This window comes from Crinia signifera, chromosome 1 (assembly GCF_055691185.1).
Source record: "Crinia signifera chromosome 1, ASM5569118v1, whole genome shotgun sequence".
NCBI classification, from domain to species: domain Eukaryota; kingdom Metazoa; phylum Chordata; class Amphibia; order Anura; family Myobatrachidae; genus Crinia; species Crinia signifera.
Window position 1 is genome coordinate 365255124 of NC_139217.1, and position 19983 is coordinate 365275106.

The window sequence follows — 19983 nt, forward strand, 5'->3', positions numbered from 1 at the left end:
TGCCAGGGGTTAACATTCTCTGCCAGGGTAACATGCTCTTTGCCATGGGATTACATGCTCTGCCAGGGGTTACATGCTCTGCTAGGGGTTAACATGCTCGATGCCATGGAGTTACATACTCTGCCATGGGTTACATGCTCTGCCATGGGTTACATTCTTTGCCAGGGGTTACATAGAGATATGGCACTGGCACCTTCTGGTGGCGGTTGAGATGGGAATGTGGGGAGCGGGCGGGCTGGATTCTGAGGAGTGGGTGGTACTCCCGCGGGAGGTGTCCTCTCTGACCAAGTTCCTCCTGGCACCCAGGGACTACCTACCCTGAGTATCCTCTTGTCGCCGAGCCACGTTAAACTCCCAAGTCACGTGGCTGGCTCTCAGTAGGCCCTGGAGTCTGAGAGCGGAACGACACAGAAGGACCTCTGTGATGCTGCTGCCTCCACACTGGCCCACATCCGCACTCCCAATGCTGCCACTGAACATCTGATTCCGGTGCAGTCAGACCCGGCGCACTAGCCACCAAATAAAAAAAAACTGTGTGTCCAAACCAGGGTCCCCTGACAGGCTCAGGCCTGGGTAAACTGTACCTGCTCCCCCCCCCCCCCTCTTGGCACCCCTGGACGCAATTGAGAGACCACACTTCAGGAACAATAATTGTCAAACTGTGCAGTAGCGCACGCAGGGGGGGCTTCTGAGTACCCAGAAACCCCCCCAGGAGTCTAAGGGCCCTAGGCTGAAAGCTGAGGGTCCCCTCTTTCCATGAGTACAAGAATTTTTAAAATCGGACATTGGGAACCGGAGATATCTGACTTCAAAGTAGTGGTCCCCATCCAAGCCTGTTAATTGCTATTCCCAGTCAGATATTTCAGGTTTTGTCTGACATAGAGTATTTCTGAGGGTATATTCCAAAAGCTGTGACTCTCCCCCTTTGAAAGACACTAGAAGCTTGTCTCTACTGTGCCCAGAACCAGAGATATCAGCCTTCCAGCAGCTGGTTACTGCTCCAGCTCCACACACCTGGTATGTAGTTTTATATACTCGTTGGCAGATTGCTCTGCCTTCTGAACTCTCATCCCCTAGTCCCCAATACCATTTGGTAGGTGGGATTCTCTCGTTTTTAATTCCATTAAAATCTAAGAAATCTATTTCCGGGAACTGGAGATATCTGCAGTCAAGCAAGCTGTCCTCCACCAGAAAATTATGAATAATAAGCCCACTCCACTATACACCCCTCCTCTGCATATTAAACATCCTCTATCACCCTGGAAGTTATGTATCAGGGCCCCTTCTTTCAGCCCAATGCCCCCTTCTCCCACCCCATCTCCCACCATTTGTGCAGTAAAGGGGTAATGAGTGGAAATTACTGATCCAGGCCCTACATGCTGAGCGGTTGATATAATACCCCCTACCACCCACGGCACATCAAAGCATATACTGGGTCACCTAAGTGTCCATCTCCGTGCTTTGCTCCGCCCCTCTGGAAACCCCCTTCTGAAAATCCTGCGTTTGCCCCTGCTGTGCAAGCGTGTTCCAGAAGATATATCTTACTGTGCTTGCTCAAATAGCAGAGTGAGATGCCATACGCATTGTGTGAAAAACAATAGAAAAGCATTTATATTTAAAATACAAGGAAATCCATTAGTGAGCTAAACCCATCCAGTAGTGTAAACCATTTTACTCTGCTCAAAAAATGATGTGTTTGTAGGGGAGAGAATTTTGAAGGATTATCCTAGGGCAACATATTTCAGAGCATGACAGTAATTGCATTTCTTGTTTCATTTCTTGTCTTTTTCCAAGCAATTGATCTCAAAAAGGGGAAATGAAGCGCTGATGTCTTTTTAACATACCTTTCATTGCTTGCAGATTATAGACCAATTAATCGATAATTTAATTGATGACTGAGAAAGCATCTCTCACCGTTTTTAATGAATGTCTTCAGCAGGACAGCTCTGATCATTCATATTTATGTCAGTGGTGTGTTAGTTAAACTGCAGTAAAAGAGAGAAGTTTCACATTTTCAAATGCCATCTCCCTTTTTAATGTTTTGTACTTAGCGACATGCATCTGCCACCTGCACACAGGGAAGGCTGCCGTCATTACCTTGTGTTTCATGTCACTGTCATTTATTTATGTCCTGATCCCCACAGTGTGCAGCCTGGCATAGTAGGTCAGTGCTTTATACATAATGGATAGTAATAATCTTGTAGGCTGACTCTTTAGGCCTGTTTAGGAGGTGGTGCCAGTGCCTATGTTTGTTCAGTTGAGCAATTTTTTTTCTTTTGTATTGTGCATGTGTCACAGTCAGCATGCGCATGCATGGCAATTGATTAACGGCTTCAAAACTGCAAGTGCACCGGAACACTTTCAAATACTTCTCTTAGCCTGCGAGGGAATTCGTACAGAGTTGTAAGTGTTCCATCGGCTTACTTGTGGTGAATATTCTGTGCAACCAGAAGGTTCCTCAGATGACTGTTCCTGCAGCAGGTTGTGCATCTTTGTATGCCAGCGTGACTTTAGAGACACAGGGGAGGGGCATTTAATCATGGCCGATATTCCAGCTGGCAGAAATAGAGGTCCCTGTCAATTTAATGCTGCATTGAAGGCAGTTTCTAAAAAATAGATCAGACTTTAAAACTAGTCCGATCTGGTTTTTTTTCGGAAATGGCCCCGGATTGTTAAATTCTCACCCTTTTTTCCGACAATGTGCATCCATTTTTGATAATCGTAGGACTTTCTGGTATTCGGAACATTAAATACTGACGAGTCGAGTTTCTGTGGAGAGAAACAGTTTCTGTCTAAGATTCCGAATGTTGGAACGTTCCGACAGTCGAAATCTTAGACAGAATACCCCCCACAGTCAATATTAGAAACTAGTGAATTCACTTAGGCCCTCAAGTACTGCTTTTTGTATCAGTGAGTGGCAGGTATTCAATGCTGTTTGCGAGTGGTGACAGCGAGCAGGTCTTCCTGCTCGCTGTCACCACTCACCCTGACAGCATTCAACACACCCTCCGCATACGCCAATTCCCCCTCGCTCCATTTTTTTGAGCGAGGGGGAACTGGCGGATGCGGCTCCAGAAGCAGCGAGACTCGCGGCTAAAAACTGCGAGTTTTCTGCAGTAGCCGCGGGTCTCGCTGATTTGGGGAATTCTCGCCGTCCTGTAACGGCGAGGATTTCCCCAGAACGTTGAATAGAGCGAACGGCCAGCGCGGGGGTTAAACAGCGAGGATCACTGGTTTTCTGCAATCCTCGCTGTTTAACCCCCTCGCCGTCCGCTCGCTGCAGCATTGAATACCCCCCAATGTGTAGTCTGCATTTTCATGCGTATTGTTTCAGCTAAAAAATTAATTGCAGAGATTATTGTTGGGTCTTGGCCTGCTAAATTTAGCCTCCTATATTTAAGCTTCCACTCCATTGGTTAACAATTTATGTTCTATAGACACTATTGTGGAGCATGTTTTTCTTCTTTATTTTGTATGAATTGTAAAATACTGTAGGGACAAGATATTTTACCTTTTGGGTTTTTTATTTTCAAATGTATAAGGAAACTTTCCACATAATCCATTCAGAAATTACTTTTATATTTTACAGGTGAAGTTGGACTATGAGCAACTTCAAGAGACCCTCACCATAGTCACCAAAGAGCGAGATTTGGCTGTGAAGGAGAAATATCAGCTCCAAGCCAAACTGGAGAACCTAGAGCAGGTCCTAAAGGTGAGAAAAATGTGTGTGATGAGATTTTATGTTATTGCTCCTACAAGTAATTGGCAATATTTTCAAAAATTAGGGGTGATATTCAATTGAATTAGCCACTTTAATTTAGACTGACAAATTGATCCCTTGGAGCGATCCAATTGCCCCCAAAAATCAATAGTCATTGGGGATTTTCTTTCGTTTTCCCAAGGCAGGGGAAAGAAGATCCCAATTAAATGACCCATTTTCGTGATGATGGGCGCAAAAACCATGGGTCCCGGAACTTATTTTGAATATTACTGTAAGCATTCTTGCCTGAAAATGGGCAATTTTTTGGGACAATAAACACTGGCTACAATTGAATTGCCTGATAATGACCATTGGGTAAAAGTTTTAGTAAAATACTTTTTTATTTCGCCCAATTTTTTGGGGGGGTAATTGAATATCCACCTGGATCAACAAAAATTTGCTACCTTTGAGTAACCTGTCAGACAGGTTTACTGCTAGTAATAATGCTGAGGTGGACAGCAGATTTGTCTTTGCCTGCTTTCATATTTTATCAATTGGACTGCGTCCGATAAGGGCTTGTGGAAGCTTATTCACATCCGCTTACCGGCCTTTCCTGCCAGACAGTGCGACTTAAGATGAGATGATTATCCATACATAGATTCAATGCAGTGGACTGACATACAGTGTATTTATAATTGGTAGATTTGAGGGAACAATCCCTATAGTTTAGTGTACCTATATATAATTGACTGGACTTCAACTTACATAGTGAATTATTTTCTAGAGTCACTATTCCCACAAGTAGACGAATAATGATATTTTTTACATCTGTAATATATATATATATATATATATATATATATATATATATATATATATATATATCCATGAAATAGAGGCACACGGACACCAGTCAGCAGTTTCAAATCAATGTATTGGGCATAGCACTATCAAGCGCTTTCGCGGACACCACCCCGTCTTCAGGATAACAGTCCACACAAACAAGTGACCACTTGTTTGAGCGGGCTGTTATCCTGAAGACGGGGTGGTGTCCCTGAAAGTGCTTGATAGTGCTATGCCCAATACATTGATTTGAAACCGCTGACTGGTGTCCGTGTGCCTCTATTTCGTGGATCTGTATGAAATTATTTTGGAGTGCACCGGATCAAGCTGTCTGGGAGTGCCGGCATATAAGGAGTATGTATGTGTATGTGTATGTATGTATGTATATATGTGGGATGTCTCCTTTAACAGAGAGTGGTCTGCACACCAGTTTGAAGAAAAAGCATTTTTTTATTATATTGCCAATATAAAAATGCTTTTTCTTCAAACTGGTGTGCAGACCACTCTCTGTTAAAGGAGACATCCCACATATGCAATTTCTTATGTGATCTGGCACCCTTATATACACCTGTTGGTGTGTGGTTTTTCAATTGTACATATATGTATGTATATGTATATATATACATCTGGCACAATCACATTTTATAACCCTAATTTCTAATCTGTATACACTTACTACAGTATTTCTTTTTAAACTTCACATTTTTTACATAGCCTTTTAAACATTAATAACAAAGGTTCATTTTTAATAAAAGTGCATCAACAAAGTGAAAAGCTTTTCTTTCTTCTCTTTGTGCTTGATATTTCATCAGGTAACCAGATGAAATTCCAAAATGAAAAACTGTTACGATGATTTAATTATAACGCTCCTTATTTGACCATAGGCAGCAATGACTTTGAAAGTTGTTTGTGAAGGCAGAGTGGGGGTAATTGTGGATCTAAGGGGTGAGGTGGACAAGAGGTTCTAGATGTTTGGAGGAGGGCTTGTGGAGGGATTTATGGATGAGGTGAGTGCAAAAAGGATTGTCAGACTCACTACAGTTTTCCTGGCTTACTGAAGCAGGGAATGCAGAAATCAAAGATGAATAAAGGAAGAACATGGATTGATGAGTAGACCGTATTTGAACCAGGAAAAAAGTATTGCTGAAGGAGTGATGGCTGCATAGTAAAAGAGGCTGATCAACTACGTAGAAGGTGACAGAGAATTCCAGGAGACATTCTCTGATTAAGGGTGTGAATCAGAGATGTAGGTAAATTTGGTATTCCCATATTAGCGCAGCAGCCACACTGCTGCTTACAGTACCTTAAAAGCTGCAGCATGATTGACATGCTGCTGGCAATTGGGTGTAGCAACAGGGAGCTTTCCAGAAAATGGGCGCATGTCAGGCCTGTTTCTGGGCTTGCTGATGCCAGTGGCTGTATCCTCAGCTGCAGTTTTATTGGCCCTAGCAGTGTGAGTTTCTAAATAAGTTGAGGGCTACAGCAAGAAGAGGCAGCCAAGACATGTAATGATATAGGGTCTAAGGGGCCAGGCTAACTGCGGCTACCCCATTTCAGGCTACGCCACTTCTGGGGACGACCCAGTCAACCCTATCCTTGGGCCGACCTGGGTCCAAGGAACAGTTAACAGCAGGAGCTTAGATCAAGATTGCTGTCTTCATTTTTTCATACGTCTATTTTTTCCTGTTAGTAATCTTGGGATTATTTAAGTGTTCAAAAATAAATCACAGTTTCCTGACAGTTTCTTACACCATCAGGGACAAGCATGGTTTAAAGTAAAAAAAAAGAATATTATCTTTTTTTAGCAGAGCAGGGAATAAATGTGATCAATCAGAATGGTGTATACAATATCCAGCGTGCCTTCAAGGATGACCGGTTTTAATGATGAAGGTTTTGCGGTTTTATTATGCAGCATCTGGAAATGGTAGACAGTTGTGCACTATGCAATGCTACTGGGGTGCAAATTTCTCTACCTTGGAATAGTGGTGTTTTGGTGCCTTTATAAATTCCACCAAAAGCTAAGATTACCCCCCCCCCCCCCCCCCCCCCCACCTTGTATATTTGGGATTCCGACCTGATCCACTGTGGGGGAATTGGTTGCAGACACCTACAGCACCAGATTAGGGATCTCTGGGAAAACGCAAATGTTGACTTGGCAGGTGTATATGTTGGATATGTTGGAGCTGCATACTGTAGTTACACAATTCATGAACACCCAGTGATTGCAAGGATTAAAGTGTTGTGTCTTTGATGGCATCTGGATGATAGGTGTCTCTAGATAGACATTAAACAGGTCAACATGCTCAAGGTTGACATGGTAATTGTTGGCACATGAAATGTCAGCTGCAGGTTTTCATGATTTGTGCATGTCATCCTTTTATCAATGTCGACAATGTGCATGTCGAGCTATTAACTATCTAGACATTGTCTACCCTTTGATCCATAACCATCTTTTATGTGGTGCTAGTGATTTGCTATGGGCAACCAATCAGCATCTAGTTATTTATTTAGCACCTTCTATAAGATAATAGATAGAATCTGATTGGTTTCCCATAGCAACATCCCATCTGAAATAGAACTCCCATCAATAATAGGCTATAAGACATTATCCTACTTCAAAGTAAAACCTAAAAAACAAGAATCTTGATAGCATCCCCATAATAATACAGCAATTAATATAGACAGAAGAAAGCAGTATGTGAATAATGTGCATTCTATCTGTTAAGCTCCTTGAGTCCTATTGGAAAAAGCGCTATATAAATAAAATTATTATTAATTAATAATTGTTTTACCATATTATTTAGAAGTTTATTTTTATCACATTTATGTATTATTGTTGGTGTCGCAACTGATATGGCATACTGTAGGTGCATATGAGCATTGTCTTTAAACTTAAATATATTTATATACTCTTCATCATTAGTTCTTTCTGGCTTCTCTCTGTGTTTCATATGTTTATCCATTCAAAGTCATTAATTGGTCAGAAAGAATCTATAAAATGTACACTTCTCAATCTCTATAAGTCCACACGGGTGGTATACAGTAGTAATTATACCATTTTTTGTTTTAAAGGTTCTTAAGGTGCCCTGTTGGGAAAATGACACTTGCAATGAATTATATATGATGCTTTAAGAAAGATAAAGGAAAGTAGAAGCAGTGATAGGGAAGAGTGCAAATTAATGAGGAGGGAAGCCTGAAATACTATATGAAGAAGATAACAGCTCACATTGGGAATGCAGTAACAGAACAGTTAGGGTTTTATTTAATATAGATGTTTAAACACGTAAGTAGTGTGTCTGATTCCAATCTGTGTGGAAATCTGTGCTAGATGGTCCAAAGTTGTATAGAACATTTAACCCCTCTTACATATCCATGATCATGCATTTTCCTACCTTGAATCCTGTAGTTGTTGATATCTCTTTGCAGAAGCTATAGACCTGAACAGCAGGATTTCTTCCCATGATAACAGTATTACTTAAACCAAGGTTACTTTAACCCTATGAGTGCCAACGTTGCTGTAAGAGATCCTCAAAATATCTGCTAAAAATGCCACCATCGCTCACAGCGACTTTTCTTTTAGTATAAATAAATACAAATACAGCCAATTAATTGATGTTTAGTTAAATCTTGCACCCAAAAAAAGAACAGTTGCTGTGAGTGACACTGGCATTTTTAGCAGATATATTGCACATCACTCACAACAAGTTTTGCACTCAAAGGGTTAAACTATACATGCTGAGTTGGTATTCACATAATTTAGTTTGTTTCGTTAATAACACTATGATTAATTTGATTGAATAATAATTACATTTTGTTAAAAAGAATATGACATTGATAAATGTAAACCTCAGGAAATCTTTGAATTTGAATGATCGAGGCTTCTCAACGCTCCCATACGCTACATGATTTGGACCCGATTCCAGTGGATTGGGCTGATAAATCGAGTGAAATCGGCCTAAATCGCGGGTGTATGAAATCCAATCGGCTTCGATGCTTGGTCCCATGCACATCAAATTGGAGTCAGAGGTTGGACGGGCTGCACATGAAATAAATCTCATGTGTAGCCGTCAGTGGCTCATCGCTGGTGCTGAGCACCCACGATGTATCGTATCCTATACCGTGCGGTGGGCAGGGACCAGTGGGTGGGGAGCGAGGACCGGTGTGCAGCAGACAGCAAGTGGGGTGTGTCGGGCAGCAGGGAGAATTGAAAAATCGTATTCAAAAGAGAGCAGGTGTGCTAAAGCACTTGGCTGGGGTGAGTGATTGTGGTTAAAATGGATTTCCTACCTAAATATCTTCAGAATTTATTCATACAAGTTGCTTCACCTTGATGCCACATACAACAATCTTTAATATAAAAATTTGGTAGGGCTGGAAAAATGGCATTCCTAAAAACTGTATATTTTACAATGATGACACAAGGGATGCCTTCAATTGTTGCATATGTATCATACATCATTACTAGAGACAGGATTATATGCAACAAAAAAAGCGTGAAATATGCATGAAAAATACTTAAAATATGCATGAAAAGTGTTAAAATATGCTACATTAAATAATAAAAAAAGTCATTTTTAACTTATTTATTTAAAAATCAGCATACAATTAGTTGCAAATAAACCTCAAAAACAGGCCCATTAGGCCCACAGCATCTGCAGCTGTCTAGTGCTATACACAGGACTTTGTTTCTTCCTGGCTGCTACAGCATACCAGGGGCAGGCAAAGGTTCAGGAGCTTCGTAATGGCATCCGCCCCGACTGACTTTTATCAACATGGATTGGCAGCCTAGAGCAGAGTCAGACATAGCGTACATCCAAGGTTCCCCACACTGCGCACATATTTCCCCAGCCTACACACTCTACCACTACCTGGCCAGCAGCTACGGGGCAAAGCAGTGCTGTGACCCGTAGATGGGAAGAGAACAGGGCCTAAAATATGCACCATCACTAGATTTTATGTAAAAATATGCAATAACCAGTGAGAATGGGCAAAATATTTCAAATGTAGAAGAGCACAGCTTATCTACATTATCCAAAATTACTCCATGGCAGCCATGCATACCCATTTCCTCACATTCCACTATTATATTTACCGTCCTATGTTGTAAGAACCTAAGATGCCTCTCCCATTTCTCATCTGAATTTACCCCCTCATATCTTTCATTTATTACCCTTATATCACCCCTGCCCTAAACGACTCGTTCCCATTCCTAGAAAAATGGAGGAGTCTTCAGGGTAGCCCAGCTTGTTTTGCATCAGTTTGACAGTTCAGCCACTTTTGTCCAATATACAATTGTAGGTCAAAAGGAAACATACCACCTTTCAGATATTGTATGCCATCGCCACTTGTACCTTCCCACATTATTTCCCACCACACTCCCTAGTGTATGCCATTTTATTCATTTTCATACTTCATAAGTCTAAAGTAGAGATCTGCACCTCACAATAACAGATGATGACTGGGAAAACAATTAATTTAGCTCCATCTGTGTCCAGATCATGTAAGCATAATATAAGGCCATAATACGTTCTCCTTTGCCCAGAGTAATTGTTGAAGATTCAGCAAGGTGCCAGGTTGTGTTTTGAATATATATAATGGGAGTGTCCAATAATTTCTTATTTTGGAAAGATGTAATTTATCAATCCATAGTAAATGTTGCTGTCTCTGATGACCTTTTGTTCTGGTTATTCTCTAAATAAAAAATGCCAGATAATTCTTATAAAAAAAAAAAAGAATCTCTAAAATGCCATTTTAGCAATGCAGCTAGGGTGATGATTCCAGCACTCTGGAATTTAACACCCTCCCCATACTCTTTATGATTGGTATACTAGAATTAAACACTATGTGACCATGGAAGATATGTTCCTTTCAACCACAGACAAATGTTTAGTTTTTCTGCAATTTGGTTGGAATTGCTGGAATTTTACTGTTTGACCACCACAAAAATAATATTTTTAATTCAGCTCTACTTGCTCGATATCCTTGTTATAAAACATACCTGAACACTCTCTAAAAATTAGGTTTCTTATTTCACACCTTAGAAATACAGATTTTTTACATCTCCCCTGTTTTTAAATGTTACATAGTTACACAGTAGGTGAGGCTGAATAAAGACTTGCGTCCATCTTGTTAAGCCTATGTTCCTTCCACCTCCACTGTAATAACCAAATATCCCCATTTTTGGTGACCATGTTACAATGTGCTCATTGGAAATAACTTCCTGTTTTTTGGGGGGGCAATTCTCTTACTCTTGGAGACTCTCTTGAACCTATGGAAGTGCTCTTTTTCTTGTTATGAATATTATTCAGATATAATGGTTTTCATATTGTCATATGACTTCATGCTAAACTTGGAACCAGGATCAACTTATTGTCTCACCCCTAGGTACTATAGCTGTCGAACCCCATGAAAAGTGATGAATGTACATGTTGCTTTTCATTTTCACCTGCTTTTGACATAAAAAGAAATTAAATAATAGAAAACTAACATCCTCAGGCTTTTGCTTGTTCTGTACGGCAGGGAAACAATGTCCTCCTTCGTTCAAACATTTTGTTCATAAATCTACTACCAGTGGCAGATTCAGGGGGTGTTGTTAAGGAGCTTTTTTTTGTAATTATTATTATTTGAAGTAAAGGCTGGCTGTCAGTCAGCTTTGTAGCCCTTGAGCAGTGGTGTAGCTGGTAAATTGTAGCACAGCTCGCAATTGGCTACTATATGAAGGCCGTTCAAGCAGAGGGGTGGCATGAGAGTGCTACCCAAAAGAGAGTGTGGTGTGGCCTCCAACCAAGAGAGATGACTGCTATGAACAAGAGACAAGGGGCCTTATTCTAGTTCACTCTTTCTGACAAAATCCTTTTTAGATGGACAAAACCATGTGCACTGCAGGTGGGGCAGATGTTATTTGTGCAGAGAGAATAAGATTTGGGTGGGGTTTTACTTCAAAGTGAGATCTATATTGCAGTGTAAAAATAAAGCAGCCAGTATTTACCCTGCACAGAAACAATATAACTCACCCAAATCTAATTCTCTCTGCACATTTTACATCTGACCCCTGCAGTGCACATGGTTTTGTCCATCTAAGAAGGATTTTGTCTAGTAAACTAGAATAAGGCCCAAATTGAGGGGGTTAGTCACAGTAGAGCTAAGACTGTCCTCAGTCCTCCTGGCTCACTGCATCTACTGAGCACCACCTCTCCACTCACGCCTCTTGAATTCAATATGTCGGAGCAGCTGGTGATATCCAATGTCCAGCCTCTCATCCCCTCATTGAAATAGATTTCTCCCCCCATCTTGTCTTCTACCCTGTTGCCCTAAATTTTTCACCTCTTCTCTGCTCCCTCATGTCAATAAGACAAGGCCCTCTTCATCCCCTTAGTCTGCCTCCTCCATCCCCCTCTGCTATGCTCTCTTTCAACCAGAGGACCAGGTTTGCTCCTCCTTTCACGCTACTCATCCTCTTTCTACTTTGTAGCTTCATTGCACAGAGGACCTCATTGTAAATTTATGTGGAGGGAGGGAATGGGGTGTTCAAATGCTATGTTAAGTATGTAGTTCAATATAATGATATAGCGTGGTGTGTAGGGGGATGCAGTGTAGTGATCTATACCACTTTCACACTGCCTAAACGTTTTAAAAACTGGTATTTTGAAACAGTATTTAAAATGGGCTGAGCCTTCACATTGCAGTAGATTACCATTTTAAATACTGTTTAAATACCATTCACATCAGTCAACCCGTTTAATCCCCTGAACACGTTTCAAGGCAGAATGCAGGGGACAGCCTATCACAGGTCTGTAGTCTGTTTTTTTTACTAAATACCGTTTCAGAGCCATTCTCACTGCATAAAAAACAGCTCTGAAACATGTAGGACTCTGCTTTTTAAATTTTTTGAAATACCGGTTATCTTTAACCGGTAAATGAACTCCCACTGCAGCCTTAAATGTTTTAAAACGAAAAAAAAAAAAAAACGTCAATATACCGTTTAACAAGTGTGGTGTGAAAGGGGTAATAGTGTGGTATGTAGGAGGATGTAGTGTAGTGATGAATGTGCCATGTAGAAAACTTGTGTATTGATGTTGTGTATTGATGTAGTGCGGCATATAGGGGGATTAGGGAGGCCGATCCCGGGATTTTGGCCTAAAATAGGCGGGATCTGAATCCCGGGATTGGAGCTCTTAATCCCAGGATTTCGGGCAATGCATTTTTAAGTTATTTTTTTAAAAGCTGAGCACCTTACATACAGTAGCTCAGATGTGCTGCCCGGCTGCTATTAGTGACCCCCCCAGCCGCCGGGATGCTGTGTGTCTGCTGTATTCAGTGTCGCCATGCTGTGCCGCTCCCAGATACCCGACGCAGCCTGCTGTGAAGAGCAGAGATGGTCCTGCTGCCTGTCACCAATGATGTGTACAGTAAGCGACAGTGCAGGGCAGGGGGGATGGGGAGGATTGGGGGGTATTAGTTGGGATCTGTTGCGTTTTTTTTTATTAGGGAGGCCAATCCCGGGATTGAATAAATGTCACGAGATTGGCATCCCTAAGGGGGATGTAGCATAGTGATGTAGTGCGGCATGAAGGGGATGTAGTGTATTGATGAACTGCTGTGTGTAGAATGGTTGTAGTGTAGTTATGTATAGTAGTGCGGCATATACTGTAGGGGGATGTAGCATAGTAATGTAGTGCAGCATATAGGTGGATTAAGTGTAATAATGTAGTTTATCATATTTGTTTGGGAATGCAGCGTAGTGATGTATTGTGGTGTTTGGAGAGATGTAGTGCAGTTATGTTGTTCAGTGAGGATGTGGAGGAGATTGTCAGGGAGATTGGACCATGCAAGGAGGCATGTGGGGAAAATGCTCCTGTAGAGTGAGTACTGGTAACAACTTGTTACTAACTAGTTTTTATTGAAGACGATGGGTTAAGATCTGAGAATGGATGGGGGGGGTGTCAACAATAAGGGGCCCAAAGTATATTTTTACACCACTCTCTGGTTCTGCCACTGCCAGAACCAAAGATGCTCAAGAATAAGGGGGCAGTGCTGCAGCAGTAGCATACAACACTGAAAGTGAGTACACAGTCTAGGTCAATGGTGGCCAAACTAGTCCTCGAGATCTACCAACGGTCCACGTTTCCCATATCACCTAGCTGGTGAACAGCTGTAGTCATTACTAACTGTCACATTTTCAAGTATGCTGCATTCATTCATACTAGATCCACAGGTTGCCTGAAAAACATAAACTGTTGGTAGTTTTGGATTGGCCACCCCTGGTCTAGGTGAATAGTGAGCAGATCAACATTTGGGGAGAAGGTACTGTAAGTGTATCACAGGTTGGCATAGGTTAAATGATTTTGGGTTTTAGGAAATGTGTGCTTTAGTCCAGAATGCCACCTGTCGCCTAAGGCCTCTCACTGCTACCCCCACCTGTCACCATTGTTACCCTTTTCCTCTCCAAGGCATCACCCTCTTCAAATCATCTGGATATGCTATTCCCTTGCAGACCACACTGGTTGCGAAGCCATGCCTTTGTTTTGTTGTGTTTGGTGCACCCAGATAATCCCCAATTCTCCTGTCATGGTGCCGCCCCTCCCCCTGTTATTTTGTCCTGGATCTTCCCATTTATAATACAACTTCACTAAAATAGTAATATGACCTTTCTGTGTACCTCTCTGTGTACTTTTACCTCTGCCTATTATATGTCAGTGAGAAAGCTGAATTCAATTGTTAGTGGCCAATTTTAATACCATAATTTCATATTGATTAATGATAAAGGAATTATATTCTCTGTTAACCTACCTACCCATTCTGAGGTCAGATACACACTTACAATACTTATTATTAAGTGTTCTAGGATCAGCACATATTGTCCTTCCCCATAGCAGATTTATACATTGTTCCAGGTGTGCAACAGTTAATGATATAGAGTAGTACCACTGGAGAGTTTAATCCCCTACTAGAGAAAAAAATCTTAATCTAGAGGTGCAGGGATTTCATGCTATGAACTGCAGGTATTTCCTTGATGGTACATCTCTTATAACCTACGTTCACCTGTTGCCATGGTGACTGGTTTGAAAGGTAATCAAGATGCAGCTCATGCTGGCTTCTCAGGAAAGACTTGCACATAATAAAGTAATATTAAAACAAGTAAGGATGACTTGCTTGTAAAGATTGTCCAATCTCTCATATAATCAGGTATTAGACAGCTTTGCAGTTATGTTTAAGCCACTTAATTTTCAGATTACATTTTTAATATGCTACAAAAATGACATCATATACACAATTCATAAAATCAATAAAAACACACCATTGGAGCAGTTTACCTGGCTTATATATATATATATTCCATCTTCTCAGTTTTCATGAAGCCCAAACTTCAGAAAGCATCTGCAATTAGTGCACAATGCATGATGTTCTTTTAAATAAAAACAAAAAAGTAATAAACCCAGACAAACTTGTGGAGTATATATACAGAGGGCCAAATGTAATAGGGTGAGAGTTTCAGAAAGTGAGAGATTTTGGGAGAGTTTTCGGTACTTGTGTACTAGCAAGGCACCCACGATAATTAGTCGCCCGATTTTTGATCGCATCGCATGCCATACACCCGATGGCATGCGATGCGATCAAAAATCGGGCGACTATATGCCCCATATACGATGTTAAATTGTATAAGCACCTTACAATGTTAAATGCACCCCCACGCCACCCCCCAAGTATAAACACGAACCCGAAGCGTGGCGAGTGCAGCGAGCCCGCGTGGGGCGGCGGTACGCGTCCTACAACCTTTTCATACCCCCACTATCCACATCGGCGTGGAGTTGATTTTATATAGTGTGGCGAGCGCAGCGAGGGGACGCGTATACCTGTGAAGTTCTGCACGTCCGCTCGCCACGCTTCGGGCTCAATGGCTCGCTGCGCTCGCCACACTATATAAAATCGACTCCACGCCGACGTGGATAGTGGGGGTATGAAAAGGTCGTAGGACGCATACCGCCGCCCCTCGCGGGCTCGCTGCGCTCGCCACGCTTCGCATTCACGTTTATACTTGGGGGGGTGGCGTGGGGATGCATTTAACATTGTAAGCACCCATTAGGGTGCTTATACAAGTTATAATCGCATCCCATCGCATTGTATGGCATTATATGCCATATACAATGCCATACAATTTTTTAATTGTATGACATTGTGGAACATCGCGCGATATCGCGTCGCATCGCATGCCATCGTATACGATATGGTCTGCGATGCGATGGGCGCCGTGCTAGTACACAAGTACCGAGTTTGCCCATGTTTTTTAAAGCAGCAATCAATTACATGACAAAATCAACCTGGTTTTGCAGTGTAATTGATTGCTGCTTTAAAAAACATGGGAAAACTCTCCCAAAATCTCAAACTTTCTGAAACCCTCACCCTATTACATTTGGCCCAGCATGTACTAATCCACGGAATTCACCATTTCTACATTTAGTGTGCAACACGGTTTGTGACTACATTTAAACAGAAATTACAGGGTCATCACCAGGGCAGGCGACAGGGGGGTTCAAAGGGGACACTCGTACCGGGCCCCGACCAGTTGAAGGGCCCCAAGACTTTGAGGGACTCGGGGCCTGAAAGCATGGCTGCCTAATCACTTGTCTGGCTACCTGTACTAATGAGTTTAGTGACATCACGCAACACACTAAACCACACAACGCACAATGCTGTGCCCTCCCATCTCTGCCCTCCCGTATTATATTGCATATTAAATATTAATTATCTATTTACTTCTAATAATAAAAAAAATACATTCAATATGCAATGTAATAAGAATCCGCGTTCGGTGTTGGGGGCTCCCCGAGATATCAGTGTTCTGGGCCCCAAGATTTCTGTTGCCAGCCCTGGTCATCACTTCCTGCTCCTTCTCAGCTCTTCAAAAGGTCACGGTTTCTTCCTACACTTCCAACCACTCCCAGGTGCCTATATACACTCAGCTAAGCTATCTTCCCATATTCTTACCTCATGACTACAGTAAGGCCTATAAACAGGCTGATTCATCTTGAATTTCATTCTTGGAAGTTTTTCATTTGGTTTGTTAAAACGGTACTTCTTCATCTACGGAACGTACGTACTATACCAAGCCTGAAGCGTGGCGAGTGAAGAGAGCCCGTGATGGGACAATGGTGCTGCTAAGTATCATCATCCCCTCATGGGCTTGCTGCTCTTCGGACTCGGTGGCTTGCTCCACTTCGCTCGCCACAACTTTACTAAAGGTAATAGATGGTAGCGTGGACACAGGGTGGTGATGTGAAAGTACCTTAGTACCCAGATTTGTAACAGTTCCCTCTCTGAAAATCCTTACGTAGAGGTTAAGTAGCGGCTAACGTAACTGGCGTAGCGGTGGCTGCAAAGATGAGGAAGTACTGTTAAAACTTGCATTACTGAAAATAAAAATGTAATCATGTCTGGGCATGGGCAGATTGGGAATTTAAAGTGGCTCTGGAAAGACTTCTATAAAGTCATACACACACACACACACACACACACACACACACACACACACACACACACACACACACACACACACACACACACACACACACACACACACACACACACACACACAGTGGGGCAGATGTATTAAACCTTAACAAGAGATAAATGCAAATGTGATAAGGAGAGATAAACGTCCAGCCAATCACCAGCTAACTTCCATGTTACAGGCTGTGTTTGAAAAAAGGGTACTTGTGTATTTTGGCGGCGCCCCCGATCTCCATCGCGCGATGTGTACATCGCATCACATGCCATTTACCCGATGGCATGCGATGCGATGCGATTTTTGCCCCCTATGCGATGAAAGATTGTATAAGCACCCTAAAGGGTGCTTTTAAGCACCCTAATGGGTGCTTACAATGTTAAATGCACCCCCACGCCACCCCCCCACTATAAACGTGAACCCGAAGCGTGGCGAGCGCAGCGAGCCCGCGAGGGGCGTCGGTACGCGTCCTCCGACCTTTTCATACCCCCACTGTCGGCGTGGAGTTGAGAATAGAAAGTGTGGCGAGCCCGAAGCGTGGCGAGCGCAGCGAACCCCGCTAGGCGACGCGGATACCTTCACAGGTATCCGCGTCCCCTCGCGGGCTTCACAGGTGTCCGCGGGGCTCGCCACGCTTCGGGCTCGGTGGCTCGTTGCAATTTTAAAATTGTATGCCATTGTACAATATCGCGCGATATCGCGCCGCATCGCATGCCTTATGGTATGCGATGCGATGGGCGCCGCCAAAATACACAAGTACCGAAAAAAGTCAGTAAGGAGCTGATTGGCTGGACGTTTATCTCTCCTTATCACACTTGCATTTATCTCTTGTTAAGGCTTAATACATCTGCCCCACTGTCATTCTGGCACCTTCTACTCTCTAGAACAGGCATTCCCAACCACGGTCCTCAAGGCACACCAACCGTGCAGGTTTTGTAGATATCCAGGCTTGAGCACAGGTGACTTAATTAGTATCTGAGGGATTCTGATTAAACCATCTGTGCTGAAGCCTGGATATCACTAAAACCTGCACTGTTGGTATGACTTGAGGACCGTGGTTGGGAATGCCTGCTCTAGAACTTGGGTAGCCAACTCCAGTCCTCGAGAGCTACCAACAGTGCATGTTTTCCAGATCTCCTCGCAGAATCACAAGTGAAGTATTGAGCTCCACCTGTGGTTCTTTTAAAATGTGTTAGTGATTAATGAGTGCACCTGTGCAGCAGCTAGGTTGTCTGGAAAATGTGACCTGTTGGTAGCTCTCGAGGACTGGAGTTGAATACCACTGCTCTAGAATACCCATACTGCCAGTCTCTCACCCCTTACCCTCAGCTGTAAGATCAGTGGTCCTCAAACTATTTTGCTATGGGACCCCATCATACATAAAAATAATGACAGGACCCAGCAAGTTACTGCAGAAGGTCATCACATCACATGGGTAGTCAGCAGACGGCACATACATGGCAGCATTGTGGAGGCACAAAATGATGGGAGGAGTCTAATATAGACATTTGTGGAGGAGTCACATCACTGACTGAGATTAGAAAAGTCATCAGCCTGATTGTCAACAACATGCAGTCGCGACCCCATGCTGAGAAGGTCGGGACCCACTTTGGGGTCAGGACCCACAGTTTGAGGGGTGTGGGTTGTTAGGTCTACACCAACTAGGTCGCCAAGCATTGGGTCAACACCACTAGGTCAACATGGGTCAAGGTCGACATGACATTGGGTCGACACAAGCATCAGGTTGACATGGGCAAGGTCGACAGTCAAAAGGTCGACATGGGGTTTTTCACTGTTTTTGACCCGAATGTCGACACAGTCGACATGGACACCGTTTGAAGTGCACCGCATCCGCTCGCAATGCTTCAGGCACAGTGCCTCGATACACTAGGCACACTATTTAATTCTCCCACCACGACCTAGTCCAGGCATGTCCAAGGTTGTCCCTCCAGATGTTGTGAAACTACTAATCCCAGCATGCTTTGCAATAGTTTTAGCATTCTCTAATAGCAAAAATGTGGCAAAGCATGCTGGGATGTATAGTTTCACAACATCTGGAGGGCCAACGTTGGACATGCCTGACCTAGTCGATGGTAGGGCATGAAATACTGCCTGTTGGCTCAAAAAAACAGTGAAAAACCCCATGTCGACCTTTTGACTGTCAACCTAATGCTTGTGTCGATCTAATGTCATGTCGACCTAGACCCATGTCAACCTTGACTTATGCCGACCTAAACTCATGTCGAAATTGCTGCATGACGACCTAATGGTTTCGACCCAATGCTTGTCGACCTAGTTGGTGTAGACCAGTGGTAGCCAACCCTAGTCCTCGAGAGCTACCAACAGTTCACATTTTCCAGACAACCTAGCTGCTGCACAGCTGCACTCATTAATCACTGACACATTTTAAAAGATACACAGATGGAGCTAATTAGCTCGCTTGTGATTCTGTGAGGAGACCTGCAAAACATGCACTGTTGGTAGCTCTCGAAGACTAGGGTTGGCTACCCCAGGTGTTGACCTAATGACCATATCCCCAGTTTGAGAACCGCTGATCTAGATAGATAATACACAAAAAATAGACCTTACATTATAAATTATACAAACTCTAAACCAGTGGTAGCCAACCCTAGCCCTCGAGAGCTACCAACAGTTCACATTTTCCAGACAACCTAGCTGCTGCACAGCTGCACTCATTAATCACTGACACATTTTAAAAGATCCACAGATGGAGATAATTAGCTCACTTGTGATTCTGTGAGGAGACCTGCAAAACATGCACTGTTGGTAGCTCTCGAGGACTAGGGTTGGCTACCCCAGCTCTAAACTATCTATATGAATAGTTTAGTGACCAGGGAGCTTTAGGGAGGTACTATGCCAGTTCCCAATCAGATTTGCTTTTCCTATGTACTCTCTATAATTTAGGACATGTTAAATA

The 19983-nt window shown here is 42.8% G+C and overlaps 1 protein-coding gene across 18 annotated transcripts in view; it reads left to right on the top strand.

The window, feature by feature from the left end:
- The window catches only part of RIMBP2 (RIMS binding protein 2), a 359110-nt gene that overhangs the window by 195391 nt on the left and 143736 nt on the right, over positions 1–19983 (top strand). For all 18 annotated transcript variants that reach the window (XM_083150351.1, XM_083150360.1, XM_083150314.1 and 15 more), the window contains one exon: positions 3590–3712. In XM_083150351.1, coding sequence (XP_083006477.1) covers positions 3590–3712 — 123 coding nt within the window. The remainder of the gene's footprint in view (positions 1–3589; positions 3713–19983) is intronic.